At 40.3% G+C, this 18592-nt stretch overlaps 1 protein-coding gene across 1 annotated transcript in view; it reads left to right on the top strand.

Moving 5' to 3' along the window:
• Positions 1-18592, top strand: part of LOC127572582 (dynein axonemal heavy chain 6-like) — a 320765-nt gene that overhangs the window by 10368 nt on the left and 291805 nt on the right. The window contains 4 exon segments of the mRNA XM_052019999.1: positions 1242-1509; positions 6215-6349; positions 9920-10043; positions 10271-10396. Coding sequence (XP_051875959.1) covers positions 1242-1509; positions 6215-6349; positions 9920-10043; positions 10271-10396 — 653 coding nt within the window.

Below are 18592 nucleotides of genomic sequence, written 5' to 3'. Positions count from 1 at the left end.
ACTTGTTGAAGTTTTTTTTAAAGTTTCTGCTGAACCACTATAGAAGAAGAAAGTAAACGTGAAAAAGGTGCAAAATTGACAGATCATGGTCTTTCCATGCTCCTCTGAGCCAGATCTAAATTTGACTTTGGACTTTAATGAAATGCTATTGGCTAGCAAGTTGCAGCAGTATACCCCTCCAGTTTTCTGGTCAGGCACAGTGGGAAATTGACCAACTTTTACATCTTGCAGGTCAACATTCAAGACAGTGGATGTGACTATTGAGCAGATTAATGTTGGGTTGGGGGTGTGGGTTTATGGATCTAGAGGAATCTGCTTTTAGTGCACAAAACTAAAACTGACAACTTCTTGGCTTCATTTTAAGCAGTCTCTTGTGTTTCCTTGATTGACTATTGATGAGGCCACTGAAGACTTAGTAAAACTAGATCTAATGCAGACTTCCCTAATTCGTACAGAATTTAGCTTTTGAGATCCTGGAACAGACTTAGGATGCTAATTTGGATATTTGAGGAATCTCATGTGTCCTGAGCCATTATGCACTTCGAATCCTGATCTGGCATGGCAAATTGTAAAGCAACATTAGAAGTTATATGGACAATGCAGACCCCTCTAAGTATTCCATTAGGTTTTTGTAGAATACTTGTATATATCTGTATGAAAAAAAATGACTACGTATAGTAAATCACACAATATGTCTGTTATCTGATTGGGACAGAATTTCAGTGCTGTGGAAAGGTGAAATTGGATTGATGATGGGAGAAGTAATTTATTTGGACAGATGCTTGTTATTTTCACAGAAAGAAGATTAATTTACAGACATTTCCTTGGAAAGGGGATTAATTCAGACACTTTTGCATATTTCTCAGGGGAATTGTTTATTTAGCAGTATAGTCAGAGACCCAAGAGATGGTTCAGACAGAATAAAGCTTAACATACAGAAAATAGGAATGAATAGTTTTGAAATAAATGTTAAAATAATCAAAGTGAATTGCATAAAAGAGTAACTAACATCTAACGGCAAACTATAGAATAATTACTGTAGTGTAGAGTCACAAATGAAACCGACCTCTTTCTTTAGTGCTGATAGAACCATTGTGCATGCAAATTATTAGAGTCCTCCAGAACTGGACTTTTTTTCCTTTTGAATGTGATCAGAGTAAAATAAAAGGGGAGATCTGAGATCAACAAAAATACAATAATTGCTAATATCACCTTGTTGTACCTTATGTTTATTATTTTAGTGTCGTTGCCTATGAGGATGTCAACATGAATGACTACTATACCATCAGCCAGTGTGGTGTTCTGCACATGAAAAGTGAGGGTATTGATTTTATAGACCTCGACCGTTGGGAACAAGAATACTTGTATCATAAGAAAATTACAAAGATTCCAGTCTTTGCACTTTTTCGTAAATGGAAGGCCTTTACTGTTTGGCGAAAAAATGTACGTTCCAAGAAAATCAACAGCTGTCGCAGAGCATTGCAGGAGAACCTGTTCATTGTGAACCCAGTGAGTATTACACATATTTTTTTAAGCAAGTTAAGTACCTAATCATGTGCTTCCCTAAGCTTTTGTATCTACATAAATGTAGATTGTAATGCTTTTTATTTTACATTTTATGCAATTATTTCAGGGGTAAGTACTACAGAGCACATTTTTCTGCAGAAACCTTTTATGTGACTCCTTATCAAATGCCTTTTGGATATCCAAATATACAAATTTCCCTAACTCCCCTGTATCTATCCTGCTAGTTACATCCTCAAAGATCTCTTAATTAATTTGTTAAACACTCTTTAAAACATAGTTCAACCATTAACAGTCGAAGTATTGTGAAATGAGCTGTAAGTTGAATGTGAGGAGGGAAATTGGAATCGAGCAGTCTATCCTCATCAGTGATCTCCGATCCCCCACTGGCTTTGTGGCAGCTGAGTCCATGGTAATAACCAACCTGTCCACGTGTGCCCAAGTTTGTAATAGTTAGACTCTGGTCCAATCAATTGTTGCTTTTATTGGTTATGCTCCACCTTCTCCTGCAATAGGGTGACATTGGGAAGTCCTAAGTGTAGGAAGTGTGACACATGGAGCAATGTGAGTGTGGTTGTACTGTCATTGATAGATGTTGCTTCTGTGAGACCATTGAATAATTTCCTTCACTGGAACCAGTTCACAAGATCACAAGATCACAAGATAAGGGAGCAGAAGCAGGCCATTCGGCCCATCGAGTCTGCTCCAAGGAAAAGGGAAAAAGAAATGGGGTGGGAAAAAAGAGAGAGCTATCAGTCCTGGCATTGACACCTCTGTAACTTTATCTTCCACTTTGGTTTCTTCCTGGGACTCTGAGTGTGAAGAACATTTTCTCTTTCATTCATTTCTTCAGTCAAGATTTCAAAGTTTACACTGATGAAGTGAGCTTCCTCACTCCTGTCTGTCTTACCATCTTCCAGGTTGCACAACTACATCAGGAATGTTTGGAGTCAGTCATCACCTCGTCTTTAACAGTTACTGGAATGGTTTCAATTAGTGTAAATTAATTTCAGTTAGTTTGTGAGACCCCTACACTTTTGAAAAAAAATTGTGATTGGTGCCATTTGAGCACTTGAATACTTGGATGAAATACAACTTGGGGAAGCACAGTGGTGCTGCTGGTAGAGTTGCTGCCTCACAGCTCCAGTGTCCTGGGTTCAGTCATGTCCTCAGGTGTTGTGTGTGTAGAGTTTGCACAGGGTGCTCCATTTACCTCCCACTGTAGGCCACTGTAAATTACTCTCAGTGTAGAATTGATGGGAATGTGGAGAGAGTAGGTTACAAGGAAAATTGGTCAAGGGATGGGATTGCATCCTGGCCGTTGAATAATCTCCTTCAATGTCTTAAGAAAATATGGAATAAATGGAAGGAAGTGCTCAAATTTATTGTGTCAAGTCAGCAATCCAGACTGGGGTGTGTACCCTGAACAATGCCATCATGTGTACTCATTTGCCAGTTTCATAAACCACACATGTAGCAAATGCCACCAGTAGCTCAAACTCAGATTTTCTGAACTCAATGACTAACTACATCCCTATGGCACACATGAGAAAGTTAAAGTTGTGTGGGTAACATATTTCAAAAGATGCTCATTCCACAGCTACAGTAGTGGTGTAGGTATTCACCCTCAACAACAATAATTGATTAGGCACAAAAAGAATCAATATTAACCGGTAATTTCCTTTATTGGTTCCGTCAAAAACAAACATTCATAGCTGTTTTTAAAATTTGTAACTAGCAATTTTGCCCCTATAGCTTATCAGCATAATTTGTTACACTCCTCACGTTAACAGAAATGTATTCCAAAGTTCTAGTGATCTTTGATCTTCTAAATACATACCTTGATCAAATACTCCACTAATATTACTCCACTAGTAAATACTCCACTAGTAAATTACTCCACTAGTATTAAACAAACTAACATTGTCTCAAGAAAGGTCACAAAAAACCCCCCAAAAAAGTAGGGAATTACAGACCAGTAAGCCTGACATCAGTATAATGGAAAGTGGTAGATACTGTTATAATAGAGGTAATAACAGACCAATTGGAAAACATTAACAGGATTGGACAAAGAAATTGGTTTATGAAAGGGGAATCATGCTTAACAAATCTACAGGAGTTATTGTAAGGATATATCCGGTAGAATATACAAGGGAAGACCAATGGATGTGGTTGGTTGGTTGATATATTTCAACTTTCAAAAGGCTTTTGATAAGATCCCTCATGAGAGGTTAATGTGCAAACTTAAAGCACATGGGATTAGGGGCATGGATTGACAATTGGTGACAGACAGGAAAAAGAGAGTAAGAAGAAATGAGTCATTTTTTGGGTTGCAGGCAGTGATTAGTGGCAAGCTGCAGGGATCAGTGCTTGGGCCCCAACTTTCCACAATGTTAATCAATGATTTGAATGAGAGAACTAAACATAATATTTTCGAGTTTACAGATAACACAATGAGGGTGGAGGGCTGAATGTAAATCCTGAGGAAGATGCAAACAGGCTCTAATCTGATTTAGAATAAATTGAGTGAGTGGGCATAACCAATACAACATGGAATAGATACGTGGATAAATGTGAGATCTGATTCAAAAAAACACACAGAAAGGCAACTTTTTATTTGAGTGGTGATAGATTGGGAAAGGGAGAGGTGCATTGAGACATGGGTGTCTTTGTACACCAGTTGCTGAAAGCCAGCATTCAGTGAAAAACTTGTCTTGCATACCATTCATACAGATCAATTCATTACACTGAGTATTGAGGTAATACAAGGTAAAACAATACAGAATATACAATAGAGTGTAACAGCTACAGAGAAAGTGCAGTGCAGGTAGACAATAAGGTGCAAGGTCATAATGAGGTAGATTGCGTAGTCAAGAGTCCATCTTATTGTACTAGGGAACCATTCAATAGTCTTATAACAGTGGGATAGAAGCTGTCCTTGAGCCTTGTGGTACGTGCTTTCAGGCTTTTTTATCTTCTGCCTGCTGGGAGAGGGGAGAAGAGAGAATGTCCTGGGTGGGTGGGGTCTTTGATTATGTTGGCTGCTTTACCAAGGCAGTGAGGAGTATAGACAGAGTCCATGGAGGGGAGGCTGGTTTCCGTGATGTGCTGAGCTGTGTTCATAACTCTCTGCAGTTTCTTGTGGTCCCAGGCAGAGCAGTTGCCATATCAAGCTGTGATGCATCCAGATAGGATACCTTCTGTGCTGCATTGATAAAAATTGGTGAGGGTCGACGGGGACATGCCAACTTTCTTTAGCCTCCTGAGGAAGTGAGCTTTCTTGGCCATGGCGTCTATGAGGTTGGATCAGAACAGGTGGATCAGAACAGAATGTTCACCAAAATGGGGAGGGAGATGGGGAGGAGGCAGGAACAGTATACTGAAGTGGATGATCAGCCATGTCATATTAAATTTCTTTATTAACTCTTCAAAATAATTTCCATTTTCAATGTTTTGTTCTGTTGTGATTTGTCTCTCTTGGTTTCCTGTACAAGTTGTGTATTGGAGGAGTGGAGTGAGATAGAGCCTTGCATCTGAATAGGGCCCAGGCCAATGTTCCTGCTGGGAGATTAAATAATACTTTGGAGGGTTAAATACTTTGTCAGGGGAAGAGGAAACCAAGATAATGACAAAGAGGAAAGACTAGTTGCAATGGAAACTGGGTGCGATAAACTGAAACAGAACAGAAAAATGAACAGAAGAATTACATGGAAGAAACAAAAGGTCAAAGATGACTAGCATGGTGTTGGAATGCAAATGTGTTAATGTGAAGAATTTTACAAATGAATCTGATGAGCTATAGGTGTAAGTTGCTTCAGGTGTTCATAACATATCGTAATCGGAACATATGTAAGCGTGAACAAGAATGGGAATTAAACATTCCTGATTACGAGTTATTCTGGAGAGAGAGGAAGGGCAAAAAATAGAAGATGAAGTGGAAGCAGTGAGGAAAATGGCCATACTGACCAAGAAAAGTATTGAAGTTCAACAATGGGACATATTATTAGGTTCAATGAGTGAATCTAGGAGCTGTTATATTGCTGTATGTTTACTATAAACTCTCAAATATTGTTGAGAAAGTTATGGGCTACTTTCATATACAGTACTGATATTGTCCCCTGTCTACCTTGATTTATAATGGGCCAGCAATTGAATTACACAGAGATCCTGGTTAGGGATTTTTTTAGTAAATGACAAAAAAATGTTTATTCACTGAGTTTTGGAGATTATCGTAATGTGAAAACTGACACGAGGATACCCTTCCCTTTCTCACATCTCCTTTGTGCTATGAGTTGTATCTTTATGACCATCCTTTTAGTAGCCCCTAAAATCTTCTTTGGATTCACATTTATGTACCTTTGTATGTTTTTCTACTTTTGGTATAATATAAATATAAATTGTCATTATTTAATGTTTTCAGTTAATGTTTAATGTTTCAGTTAATGTTTCAGTCCCTGAGAAATACAGTAACATATGATAGCTTAAAATAATAAAGGCATTTTCAAATATAAAACTTAAGAGATAATATATTTGTATTTTTGCATAACATGTAAGAGAAAAGGTCTCTTGATAGTATTTATATGATGTTTCAATTTAATTATTGTAAAACTCCAAGCAAAACAAAATCTAATTCTGTTTGATTTTATTGTATGCTTGTAATTCTCATATCTTGTATTTCTCCTTCATAAAGTCCTTGAGGCCTGCACTTCTCAATATCAGAGATATGTGTTACCGCATTAGTGACATGGCTCTATGTAAAATTAAGAAAGGGCACACGTATACCCTGGAAGAGTTCAAGACAATTCAATCTCAACAGCTTAGTGAGGTAATGTATCTGAAATGCTATCCTCAATAGAAGTGGCTAACATGCTTTGATATGCACCTTTTTCCCAGATGCATTATTACCTTCCATGGACAATGATAAAGAGACATTATAGAAAGGCTGGAAAGAATCATTGAATGCCTGGGAGAACACTTTCTCATTATATCACATGGGGTCTAACATTAAAAGAAGGAACGGTCTAAAGCATTAGCAAGCAAGTTTAATACTGGGACTTTAATGGGGATACCTTCAATAAAGCCTTTGACAACGTCCCACATGGGAGACTGGTCCATGGCAAGTTGGTAATTTGGATCCAAAGTTGCCCTTGCTTTCTCTACCATCACCCTGTCTTCTAAAGCCAGGGCAACTTTGGATCCATTGACTGGATGCCTGTAACTAGTAGAGTTCCACAGGAATTAGTGCTGGGTCCCTTGCTGTTTGTAATATATGCAAACGATTTGGATGTAGATGCAGGTAGACATGATCAGTAAGTTCCCAGATGATACTAAGTTTGGTGGAATTGTTGGCAGTATGGAGGGTAGTTTTAGGCTATAGGGTGATGGTGATATCGATGTGACGGTGAAATCGGCTGATGGCAGTAGGAGTTTAACCCTGATAAATGAGAAGTGATACATTTTGGGAGTATTAATCGAGCCAGAGCATACACCATGAATGGTATGGTCCTACAGAGTGCTGAGGAACAGAGGGATCTTGATGTGCTTGTCCAAAGGTCCTTGAAGGTGACAATGCCAGGAAATAACATGGTTAAGAATGCATATGGGATGCCGGCCTTCATTATTCAGGGCAATTGAATATAAGAGCGTGGAGGTTATACCCCAATGTAACAAAACATTGGTCAGTCCTCACTGGAGCACTGCATGCAGTTCTGGTCATCACACTACAGGAAAAATGTAGGTGAGTGGTAGAACCTATGGAGAGTTGATGAGAAAATGAGAATAAAAATGGGATTAATGTAGGATGAGTGTAAATGGGTTGATGATCAGCATGCAGTTGATGGGCTGAAGAGCCAGTCTTTTGCTGTATCTGTCTTTGATTCTATGACTCCAAGATCAGGGAAATCATCCCCAATGTTCTGACCAAGATTTAAAACAGGTTATCTGGCTAATATCACATGGTACAAATAGGAGATTATTGTGCTTAAAATGGCTGCTGTTTTCTTACATCCATAAAATCATTGTCTGCAGCTGTACTTTTCAAGCTTCCAACTACCTACTCTTTCATTTGCCATTTCCTTGCTGTCATTGTTGATGTTCTTGCCCCAATAAAACTTTAGGCCTAGAAAATGAATGGCAACTGTAAAGGTGCAGAAAAGAGGTGCTATGCAGTATTTGTTCGAGGACTCACCATTGCACAATTCTGTAACACATGAGAATTGACCTTTTACTCCCAAAGACCTTTGTTGCAAAAGAAAACATTTAGGTTAGGGGGTTGGGAAACAAGTTGTAGGGGGAATCAGGATCTTGCGATTTTCAGTAACATTGTTAGTTGGGGTTGGCTTACAGTTAGATGCCAGGAGCTGTGCTAATGGATCAATGAGGAAAGGCAATGAATGAATATTTGGGCATATTGGATAACTGATTAGTGGAGGGGTTGACTGAGGAACTTAACTAACAACTGGAAATAGAGATTGGTTTTGGGATACAGACAACTGCGCTGATGGTTCGGATCTTATTTTAGTTACCTATTTGCTGGACTTCATGGCCTGGACCATGCTCAAGCAAATCCCCTTTTCACTATTGATGTTGGCTTTGTGAGTACCAGTGAAAGTCTGCTTCTGCACTGTGTTGTACACCATTGGGTGACACAGTCCAGGCTTCTCTGAATATTAATGTTTCAGATGCATGAAGATTTGGAAACAAGATTCAGCCCTTGACTTTGTGATTGATTTTTATTTGTCAATGAAATTGAATTGTGCAGCCTAAATTAAAAGGCATAACAGGTACAAGACAGCTTGAAAGGAGCAGATGAATAAAACTTAAGACCCATGTTTAATAGCAGTTCACTACTTGCTCTGCTTTAATATTGTATTTGTGGCTGGAATAGTTGGTAGATTTCAATCACAACTGAAATAAAGGCTTTCTTAAGTGTTAGTTATTGCTGAGGTTGAGGTAAAGGGATTGCAACCTGAAGACCCTTAGGAGAGATAGCCTCCTGTTATGAACCTTTTTCTCTTTTCTCCCTCTCCTAGCAGCTAAATTCCAAGAGGACTGTTTACTAGGACACAGATGTCTAGAAAATTCTTGTTTCAACATAAGTCAGGGCACTGAGTATAGGAGCTGGGACATAATATTGCAGTTGTATAAGTTGTTGGTGAGGCCGCACTTGGAGTACTGTGTACAGTTTTGGTGACCCTGTTATAGGAAAGACATGGTTAAACTGGAAAAAGTGCAGAAAAGATTTACGAGGATTTTGCCAGGACTAGAGGGCCTGAGTTACAGGGGGAGGTTGGCCAGGCTAGGTCTTTATTCCTTGTAGTATAGGAGAATGAGGGGTGATCTTATGGAGGTTTATAAAACCATGTGGGGCAGAGATAAGGTGGATGGTAACAGTCTTTTCCCCATGGTAGGTGAGTCCAAAACTAGGGGCATAGATTTAGGGTGAGAGGGGAAAGATTTAAAAGGGACTTGAAGGGCAATTTTTTCATGCAGTGGGTGGTGAGTATCTGGAATGAGCTGCCAGAGAAAGTGGTTGAGGCAGGTACAATAGTATAATTTAAGAAGCACTTGGATAAGTACATGCAGGGGCGGGGTTTAGAGAGATATGTGCTGACCGCAGGAAATTGGGACTAGATGGCTGGGCACCATTGTCGGCATGGGCTCATTGGGCCATAGGGCCTATATCTGTGCTGTATTGCTCTATGACTCTGTGACCCTAAGTTTTTAAATGAACAGAGACATACTGTACATCAACTACCAGCCATCCTTTGTACTCCAGAGAAACTTCAGATAGCTACAAGAAAGATGCCAATCAAAATCAGTCACTTGATGGTACTTGGTCATTGTGTGTAACAGCCCCAGGATCCATCAGCAAATGGCAAACCTTTCCACAGTGGCCACTTGCCAGAGGAAGGTTGGAGTATATTCTGCTACATGTGAGCTTCAGCTTGTGCTCTCTTGTGGTTCTCTTCTGTGACTGTAGTATTTCTCCAGAGTGTGGACAGGGTTGTCCTCGTCACATGTCAGAATGCTGAAGTCCTTGAAACAATTAAAAACATTTAAATTAACTTAATAAAACCTTTACTTGTCTTTATCCCAAAAGCCAATTTCTCCCATTTATTTCAAAAGCCTTGATGTGTTTGCATCAGGTTCAACTGGCATGGACTCAACAGGCAAATTTTTCAGTGTGAGAGCTGGGAAATCTGCAGACCTTCATCAAATCCTGTTCAATTCCAGACATATCTACTGGCAGTTACTTGTGCATCTTACAAGAGATTGGCCCGTTTGTCACTCTTAGTTGGTGTTGAAAGTTTGAGCCGTAGCTAGGTAGTATATATGTTAAGTTTGATTATTCACACCAGTGAATTTGGAATTCACTCTTATTTTGGTTTGACAGGGTTCTGAGCGGCTGGCTCAATTCAGGAAAATTGCACAACAGACTGTCAAAATTGCCTGCTGCACAGCCCTACTGGAAGCTGGATTTATACCAGATGATTATTTGTCTGAGATGCAGAGTGCAGGTACTCAACTGAGCATAATGTACATATATGTATATGTATAGCTAAATATGTGTTAACATAAGCAAGAGTAGACCATTCAGCCCCTTGTGCCTAATTTGTCACCCAATAAGATCAGGGCTAATCATTTACCTCCTCAGCACACTTTGCCAGTCTAACCCTGATCCTCTTAATATTTAAAGAATTGTCAACTTTTGTCTTGAATATACTCAGTGATTGATTGTTCACAGCCTTCTTAGGTAGAGAATTTCGTGAATGTTTTGAAGAGGTAACCAAGTGTAGTGAAGAGGACAGTGCAGTAGATGCGACTTACAGGGACTTCTATAGGGCCTTTGGCAGTAAGGCTCTGGATTTCAGTAAGGTCTCACAAGGGACACTGCTCCAAAAGGTTAGGACCCATGGGATCCAAGGCAAGAAAACTGGATCCAAAATTGGCTTGGCAATGGAAGACAGAGAATGATGGCAGAAGGTTATTTTTCTGATTGCATGCCAGTGACCAGTGATGTTCCACAGTGTTCTGGAAACTTGCTGTTTTTAATATATGTGAATGATTTGGATGTGGATGTAGGTAGGCATAATCAGTAAATTCCAAAATGACACTAAGACTGGTGGTGGTGTTGATAGTATGGAGGGTAATTGTAGGCTACAGGGTGAAATCAATGCACTGGCGAAATAGGCTGAGATGGAGTTTAATCCTGATAAGTATAAGGTGATGCATTTTGAGGCTAGAACATACACTATAAATGGTAAAGTCCCAGGGAGTATTGAGGAACAGAGGGACCTTGGTGTACATTTCCACAGATCCCTGAAGTGACAGTACAAGTATATAGCATGGTTAAGAAGGCATATAGGATACTGGCCTTCACCAGTTGAGGAATTGAATACAAGAGCAAGGGAATTATGCTTCATCTTTATAAAATATTGGTCAGACCTCAGCTGGAATGCCATGTGCACTTCTGGTCACCATACTATAAGAAAGATTTGATAGCACTGAAAAGGTTGCAAAGGAGATTCGCCAGAATGTTGCCTGGGTTGGAGCATTTCAGTTATGAAGAGAGACTTGAGAGGCTAAGACTGTTTTCCCTGGAGCAGAGGTTAAGAGGGGACATGCTTGAGGTATATAAAATTATAAGGTCGTTAGATACAGTAGACTGCAGGAAACCTTTCCCCATATCAGAGGTAGATAAAACTAGAAGACATAGATTTAGGGTAAGGGATAAGGGATTTAGAAGGGATCTGAGGGGGAGTTTCTTCACCCAGAGAGTGGTAAGTAACTGGGATACACTGCCTGAGGGACTGGTGGAAGCAGAGTTGCTAGCAGCATTTAAGAAATGTCTACGCAAGCACTTGAATTGTCTGGGTATAGTAGGCTATGGGCCAAGTACTGGAAGATGGGATTAACACAGAAGGGTGCCCACTGGTCATAATGGACATGGTGGGCCTAATAGCCTGTTTCCAGGCTCTGTGTAACTGTGGCTCTAAGTAGGAATTCCTTCTCATTTATGTACCAAATGGTTAACTCCTATTTTCATTCTGTGAATGTTGGTTTTAGACACCCCAAGCAGTGGTAATGGTCCTACATCTACCTTGTCAAGTTAGAAACATAGAAAACCTACAGCGCAATTCAGGCCCTTCAGCCCACAAAGATGTGCTGAACATGGCCCTACCTTAGAAATTACGAGGCTTACCCATAGCCCTCTATTTTTCTCAGCTCCATGTACCTATCCAAAAGTCTCTTAAATGATCCTATCGTATCTGCTTCCACCACCGTTGCCGGTAGCCTATTCCACGCACTCACCACTCTCTGAGTAAAAAACTTACCCCTGACATCTCCTCTATACCTACTCCCTAGCACCTTAGACCTATGTCCTCTTGTGGCAACCATTTCAGCCCTGGGGAAAAGCCTCTGACTATCTACCCGATCAATGCCTCTCATCATCTTTTCTACCTCTATCAGGTTCCTCCTCATCCTCCGTTGGTCCAAGGAGAAAAGGTCGAGTTCCCTCAACCTGCTTTCATAAGGCATGCTCTGCATTCCAGGCAGCATCCTTGTAAATCTCCTCTGCACCCCTTCTATGGCTTCCACATCCTTCCTGTAGTGAGGCGACCAGATCTGAGCACAGTATTCCAAGTGGGGTCTGACCAGGGTCCTATATGGCTGCAACAATACCTCTCAGCTCCTAAATTCAATTCCATGATTGATGAAGGACAGTACACCATATGCCTTCTTAACCACAGTCAACCTGTGCAGCTGCTTTGAGTGTCCTATGGACTCAGACCCCAAGATCCCTCTGATTCTCCACACTGCCAAGAGTCCTACCATTAATACTATACTCTGCCATAATATTTGACCTACCAAAATGAACCACTTCACACTTATCTGGGTTGAACTGCATCTGCCACTTCTCAGCCCAACTTTGCATCCTATCTATGTCCCGCTGTAACCTCTGACAACCCTCTATACTATCCACAACACATCCAACCTTTGTGTCATCCGCAAACTTACTAACCCATCCCTCCACTTTCTCATCCAGGTCATTTAGAAAAATCACAAAGAGTAAGGGTCCCAGAACAGATCTTTGAGGTACACCACTGGTCACTGACCTCCATGCAGAATACAACCCTTTAACAACCACTCTGCCTTCTGTGAGCCAGCCAGTTCTGGATCCACATTGCAATGTCCCCTTGGATCCCATGCCTCCTTACTTTCTCAATAAGCCTTGCATGGGGTACCTTATCAAATGCTTTGCTGAAATCCATATACACTACACCTACTGCTCTCCCTTCATTGATGTGTTTAGTCACATCCTCAAAAAATTCAATCAGGTTCGTAAGGCAGGACCTGCCCTTGACAAAGCCATGCTGACTATTTCTAATCATATTATACCTCTCCAAATGTTCTTAAATCCTGCCTCTCAGGATCTTCTCCATCAGCTTACCAACCACTGAGGTCAGACTCACTGGTCTATAATTTCCTGGGCTATCTCTACTCCCTTTCTTGAATAAGGGAACAACATCCGCAATCCTCTAATCTTCTGGAACCTCTCCCGTCTTCATCGATGATGCAAAGATCATCATCAGAGGCTTCGCAATCTCCTCCCTTGCCTCCCACAGCAGCCTGGGGTAGATCTCATCCGGTCCCGGCGACTTATCCAACTTGATGCTTTCCAAAAGTTTCAGCACCTCCTCTTTCCTAATAGCTACATGCTCAAGCTTCTCAGTCTGCTGCAAGTCCTCACTACAATCACCCAGATCTTTTTCCATAGTGAATACTGATGTAAAGTATTCATTAAGTACCTCTGCTATTTCTTCTGGATCCGTACACATTTTCCCACTGCTGCACTTGATAGGCCCCATTCTTTTGCATCTTATCCACATACTTGTAGAATGCCTTAGGGTTTTCCTTAATCCTGCCTGCCAAGGCCTTCTCATGTCCCCTTCTGGCTCTCCTAATTTCCTTCTTAAGCTCCTTCCTGTTAGCCTTATACTCTTCCAGATCTCTAACATTACCTAGCTCTCTGTACCTTTTGTAAGCTTTTCTTTTCCTTTTGACTAGATTCATTATTGCCTTTGTACACCACGGTTCCTGTATCCTCTCGTGACTCCCCTGTCTCATTGGAACATGCCTATGCAGAACTCCACACAAATATCCCCTGAATATTTGCCACATAAAGTTCTATAAATATTTTGCCGCATAAAGTTCTATAAAGATTTTGCACATTTCAATGAGAACACCTTTTATTCATCTGAACTCAAGTGGTTATAGGCCTATTCTGCTTAATCTCTCATTGTATGAGAAACCTGTCATCCTAGGAATCACAATGAACCTTTATTGTACTCCCTTTATCACAAAAGCACCCTTACTTACGAAGAAAACATTTGTGCATAATATTCTAGATATGTTCTCGCCAGGACCCTATATGATTGGACCAAGATGGCTCTACTCTTGTATTCAAATCCTCTTCCAATAGAGGGCAATGTATCATTTGCCTTCTGAATTGCTTGCAGTACCTTCATATTAACTTTCAGGGCTCTGTTTACATTGACACTTAGGTTCCTCTGAATACTAACAACTTTCCATCTCTCATCAGTTAAAAAAAACAACTTCCTATTTTTACGACCAAAGACCCCTACTTCATATTTTCCGCATTATATTCTGTCTGCCAAGTTTTTCCCCATTTACTTAACCTGTCAATATTCCCCTAGAGCATCTCTCCTCAAAGCCTGCACTGTCACTTAGCCTTGCATCATTAGTAAACTTGGATACGTGACACTTGGTCTCTTCATCTAACTCATCAATATAGCTTGTGAACAGCGGTGGGCCTGGCTCTGATTCTGACAGCACCCCACTAGGCACAACTGCTGAAACCAAAAATATGTCCCATCTATTCCTACTCTCTTTATTTTGTCCATTAATCAATTCATACCAATATATTATCTAGAATAACATCCACTCTAATTCATGTCTTGTGAGCCCCTTCCTTGGTCCAGGTGCTAGATGACCATCAGATTATTGTTGTCTATGTGCAAATCATGGCTGGACATCACTAAATATCATCAGTTGTGTTCCCATCACTGCTCGTCTGTACACCTGGAAAAGATCAATGGGAAAAAAAATGTGATAATAGCGACTGTTAGGAGAAATCAAATTATCAAAGAATTACTCTACAACATCTTTTGCCTTGGAACTTCCTTTCAGTATCTCCCTTGAGGATTTTTATTTTATTGAATGGCTGGGTGATAAATTTTTACTCATTGACCCATCTCATGCCTCATTTCCCTCAATTCTTCTACTAAGCACAGACCAGGGGTTTGTTTTAGCTTTTCATAGCCTTGGAGGTGGTTGTGGAGTTAATCAGATACATTAACCATCTCTAATCCTTGTTGCTGGATGCAATCAATCCAGGCCTGCCATTTTGTGGCTGGTTGCTGAGGGGTGAAACAGAAGTCTTGGAGTGAGATGGGATTGCATATAAACTTCTGAAGAGGGACAAAATCTTCTCTGTTGGCACACAGTATTTACTAAGTCCCCTTTATCTTGCACTTGCGAAATGTCGAAGCACAGGGGCTATTTCTGGAACACATGCTTCTGTGGAGTTGAATCCACAGTGGTCTGACTTTCCCTGTTTGACTGGGTGGGGGCATATCATAATCTTATCACATTGTTTACACGTGGTTAGGGAGATCTCATAGAGGGTTTTATTCCTTTGTATTACCTGGGTTCTCATCACCTGATATCGGAGGGAGCTGCTTGATCCATCTGGACCCCTTATACCTATATCATAGGACTCCACGTGTTCCTTTGAGCCATTCTATCTCCTCATTTATCCCCTGTATATATAGTGAATTGACTATGGTGCTCCCAGTACTAAAAACTGTAGCAACATCATTCAGTATTCCTCTTCTGAACCTATGGAACGCACTATGTCCCCTAAATTTGGTGGTGCTCCCCGGCATCAGCAGTTTTTTGCATTATAATACTAGATAATATTCTGTACATGCTTTTAGTTGCTTGGAACAATACTCCAGCACTTGAATGCCTGAAATATTGATCAATCTCATGTTTGACATTACCATATCTCTCCTTTATTCAGTAATAAGATTCCATTCTCAGGTCCCTTTATCAATATTGGATACTCTAATTCTTTTGGGGTTCTGGGTAAAGTCATGGGGTTCGGTGTCATTGGATCAGGGAAGAGCACATGTAAAGCAAGAGTGCCAGTGTCTTTTCACTTCTGTCATAACCACGTACAGCTGCCTTTCCCTCTCTGTCGATGTCTGGGTGCCCATGGAAAGGGCACAGATAATCCCAAAAATGCACCACTAATTCCTCATTTTCTTGTCCCTCCTTTGGACATACAATTGGTGTGCATCATGCCAATGCAGCAATGTACCCACATCCTTTTCTTCCCTGACGGTACACTGAACCATACACTTAGAGCAGGTTCTATCTTTGCCCAATCTTATGTTACACAATACCCTATAGTCCATATAGTTTTCTCTTATACTTCTCACTCTAGCCCATTGAAAGTACATCAGCAGATCTCTGTCTCCCAATTCTAGCCATTGTCCAAAGTTTCCTGATAATAGTGCAAGGGTCCACAGCTATGGCAGTTTCCTCATCCTTATACATGGTTTCTGTATTTTAAACAAAGGGAAATGGCCCTGGTCATCATCAGGCGTTAGATTGTGTAAGTTAAGTTTATCTCCTGTATAGACCGAACATGTCCTAAGTAACAGGTGTTAGTTAGTTTTATTTTAATCCTTACCATCTATACTTTGTCAAGATCACACACGTTCTTATCATGCACACACCCAGTCCTTCTGTGCTCATGCTCAGTTGGCCACCCACTTAATAAAAATCCAGATTCCCACCAGCATTAGCATTATCCCCAGTCCCCAAACAATCTGTTCTTGAATTTATCCCATCTCTCTTGGTACCTTGGAGCTTATTCAGCAGTCCTGCCGAGATATTTTATCTTGGAGTTCATTATTGATCTTTTTCCTCATATGATTTCAGTTGTGACCATTGTTTCTACTTCCCCGGCCCTTTCACATCAACACGAGTGCATTGACAGTACTCACAATTGTGTTGTATGATCCTGCCTACCTTGGGACAAATCCCATCTGTTCAGGTTAGGACTTCAGGTTAGGATTTCCTTCCCCACTTGAGGTATCAATTTATTGGTTTTAATGTCCCCCCTAAATTTTAGATGTTATATTGTCTGTTGGCCCCTCACTTCCTGACGTAGCTCCTTTAATTGCTGATTCAGCTGAGTCACATCCTATTTAATGAAGGCCCATATTCTCTCTCTCTTCTCTTTTGTATCCACACATACTCATGTATTACTCACCATCGACACCCTAGAGGTGCTTTTACCTTTTCCTGCATTCTGGGCTCTGTTGCCTGGAGTTCTAAATTTCCCTTCCCTCCTACCTTTCCGTCATTACTAACCTCGTACATGATGGACTTGCATAATTCCATCATGTATTTTCTAATTCTGTCTGTCAGTGCTCCTGTCTCCTAACCTTTGGACTTATTGTTTCAGACAGTCTCGCAGATGATCAGATATTATCTCTCCTTGGTCCTCATCTATTCCCTCTAAAATCCTCTTTATTTGCAACATTCAAACATTTATCTCTCTCATGAAACTCAGAAGTTCCTAAGCTTCATGAAGTATGTCAAAACTCACAGAGAATTCACACACTTTAAACTAAAAATGTGTGAGATCTATTCTTAAGGCAATGTCAAACACAATCACACACAGACACCTCAAGGAAATCTTGCAAACCTTTAAGGCTTTAACACAAAGGAATATTGAAAGGCAATGGTCATGCAAAGGTATACATTCGAACTCCTCACATATCTCAACCAAAAGTCCAGCAGCTTCAAATTCCTGACTGTGGTTCAAAGTTCATATCCATTCCATTGGTTAATAGACAACATGCCAATATCTTTCATTAAAACATGAATCTTTAGTCTTCACTTCAAAATTCTTTCTTAAGAATTTTTTCTAAACAAGTACATAGTTCCCTGAAAGTAGCGCCACAGCTAGAGAGACTGATGAAGAAGACTTTTGGCAGACTGGCCTTCATCAGTCAGGGCACTGAGTATAGTATAAAGTGTTTAAAGTTTAAACTTCTGCATTGAATATAGTAGTTGGGATGTTATGTTGCAATTGTACAAGATATTGGTGAGGCCACATTTGGAATATTGTGTTCTGCCCTGCTATAGAAAAGACACCATTAAGCCGGAAAGGGTGCAGAGGAGATTTGGAGAGAGTTTGAGCAGGTTGGGACTTTATTCATTGGAACGTAGGAGAATGAGGGGTGATATTATGGAGGTATATAAAATTATGTGGGACATAGATATTTCAGTGCAGTATGACTCTATGGCTCTAAAACTTGGTTTACAAACTCGAACAAATCACCCAATCAGTAGTCAAGACTACAAAGGGTTAACAGCTTCCCACTCTTAGCATAAGTAACTGCCACTGAAGACAAGTTGTAGATACCTTTTAAAGATACACTTCCACACAAAAATTTAATCAGGCAAACATTGAAACACACTTTTGCAGACACTGACTTCCACTACCCATTGCTTAGCCTCTCTTGTCTTGCACAAGCATACACTACCAGCTGTCCTAATTAGAATCTATCAGTTTTCCAATTTCAGCCAAAGTCTGTTATTCCTGTTTCATTTCCACAATAGTCTGCTTCTTCAGAAGAATCTCTTTTGCCTCACCTTACATTCATTTCTCCATTTTGTAACATAATATGATGCTATAATTACATGTTATTATGTGTAGTTGTCTCTGCCGTGGCCTACTCTAACAAAGACAATAAGTGACATTTTTTAAATACTGAATGTTGGAAAGGTTTTGATGTTCAGAGGGATCTTGGTGTCTTTGAACCTGAAGTTCTGAAAATTAACATAGATGTACAGCAATTAATTAGGAAGGAAAATAGTTTGTTTTCCTTTGTTGCAAGAGGATTTGATTGCAAGGGTAGCGATGTCTTGTTTCAATTATATTGGGCTTTGATTAAACTGC

The sequence above is a fragment of the Pristis pectinata genome, chromosome 7 (assembly GCF_009764475.1).
Source record: "Pristis pectinata isolate sPriPec2 chromosome 7, sPriPec2.1.pri, whole genome shotgun sequence".
NCBI lineage: Eukaryota > Metazoa > Chordata > Chondrichthyes > Rhinopristiformes > Pristidae > Pristis > Pristis pectinata.
This window is presented reverse-complemented; position numbering and strand designations above follow the sequence as displayed.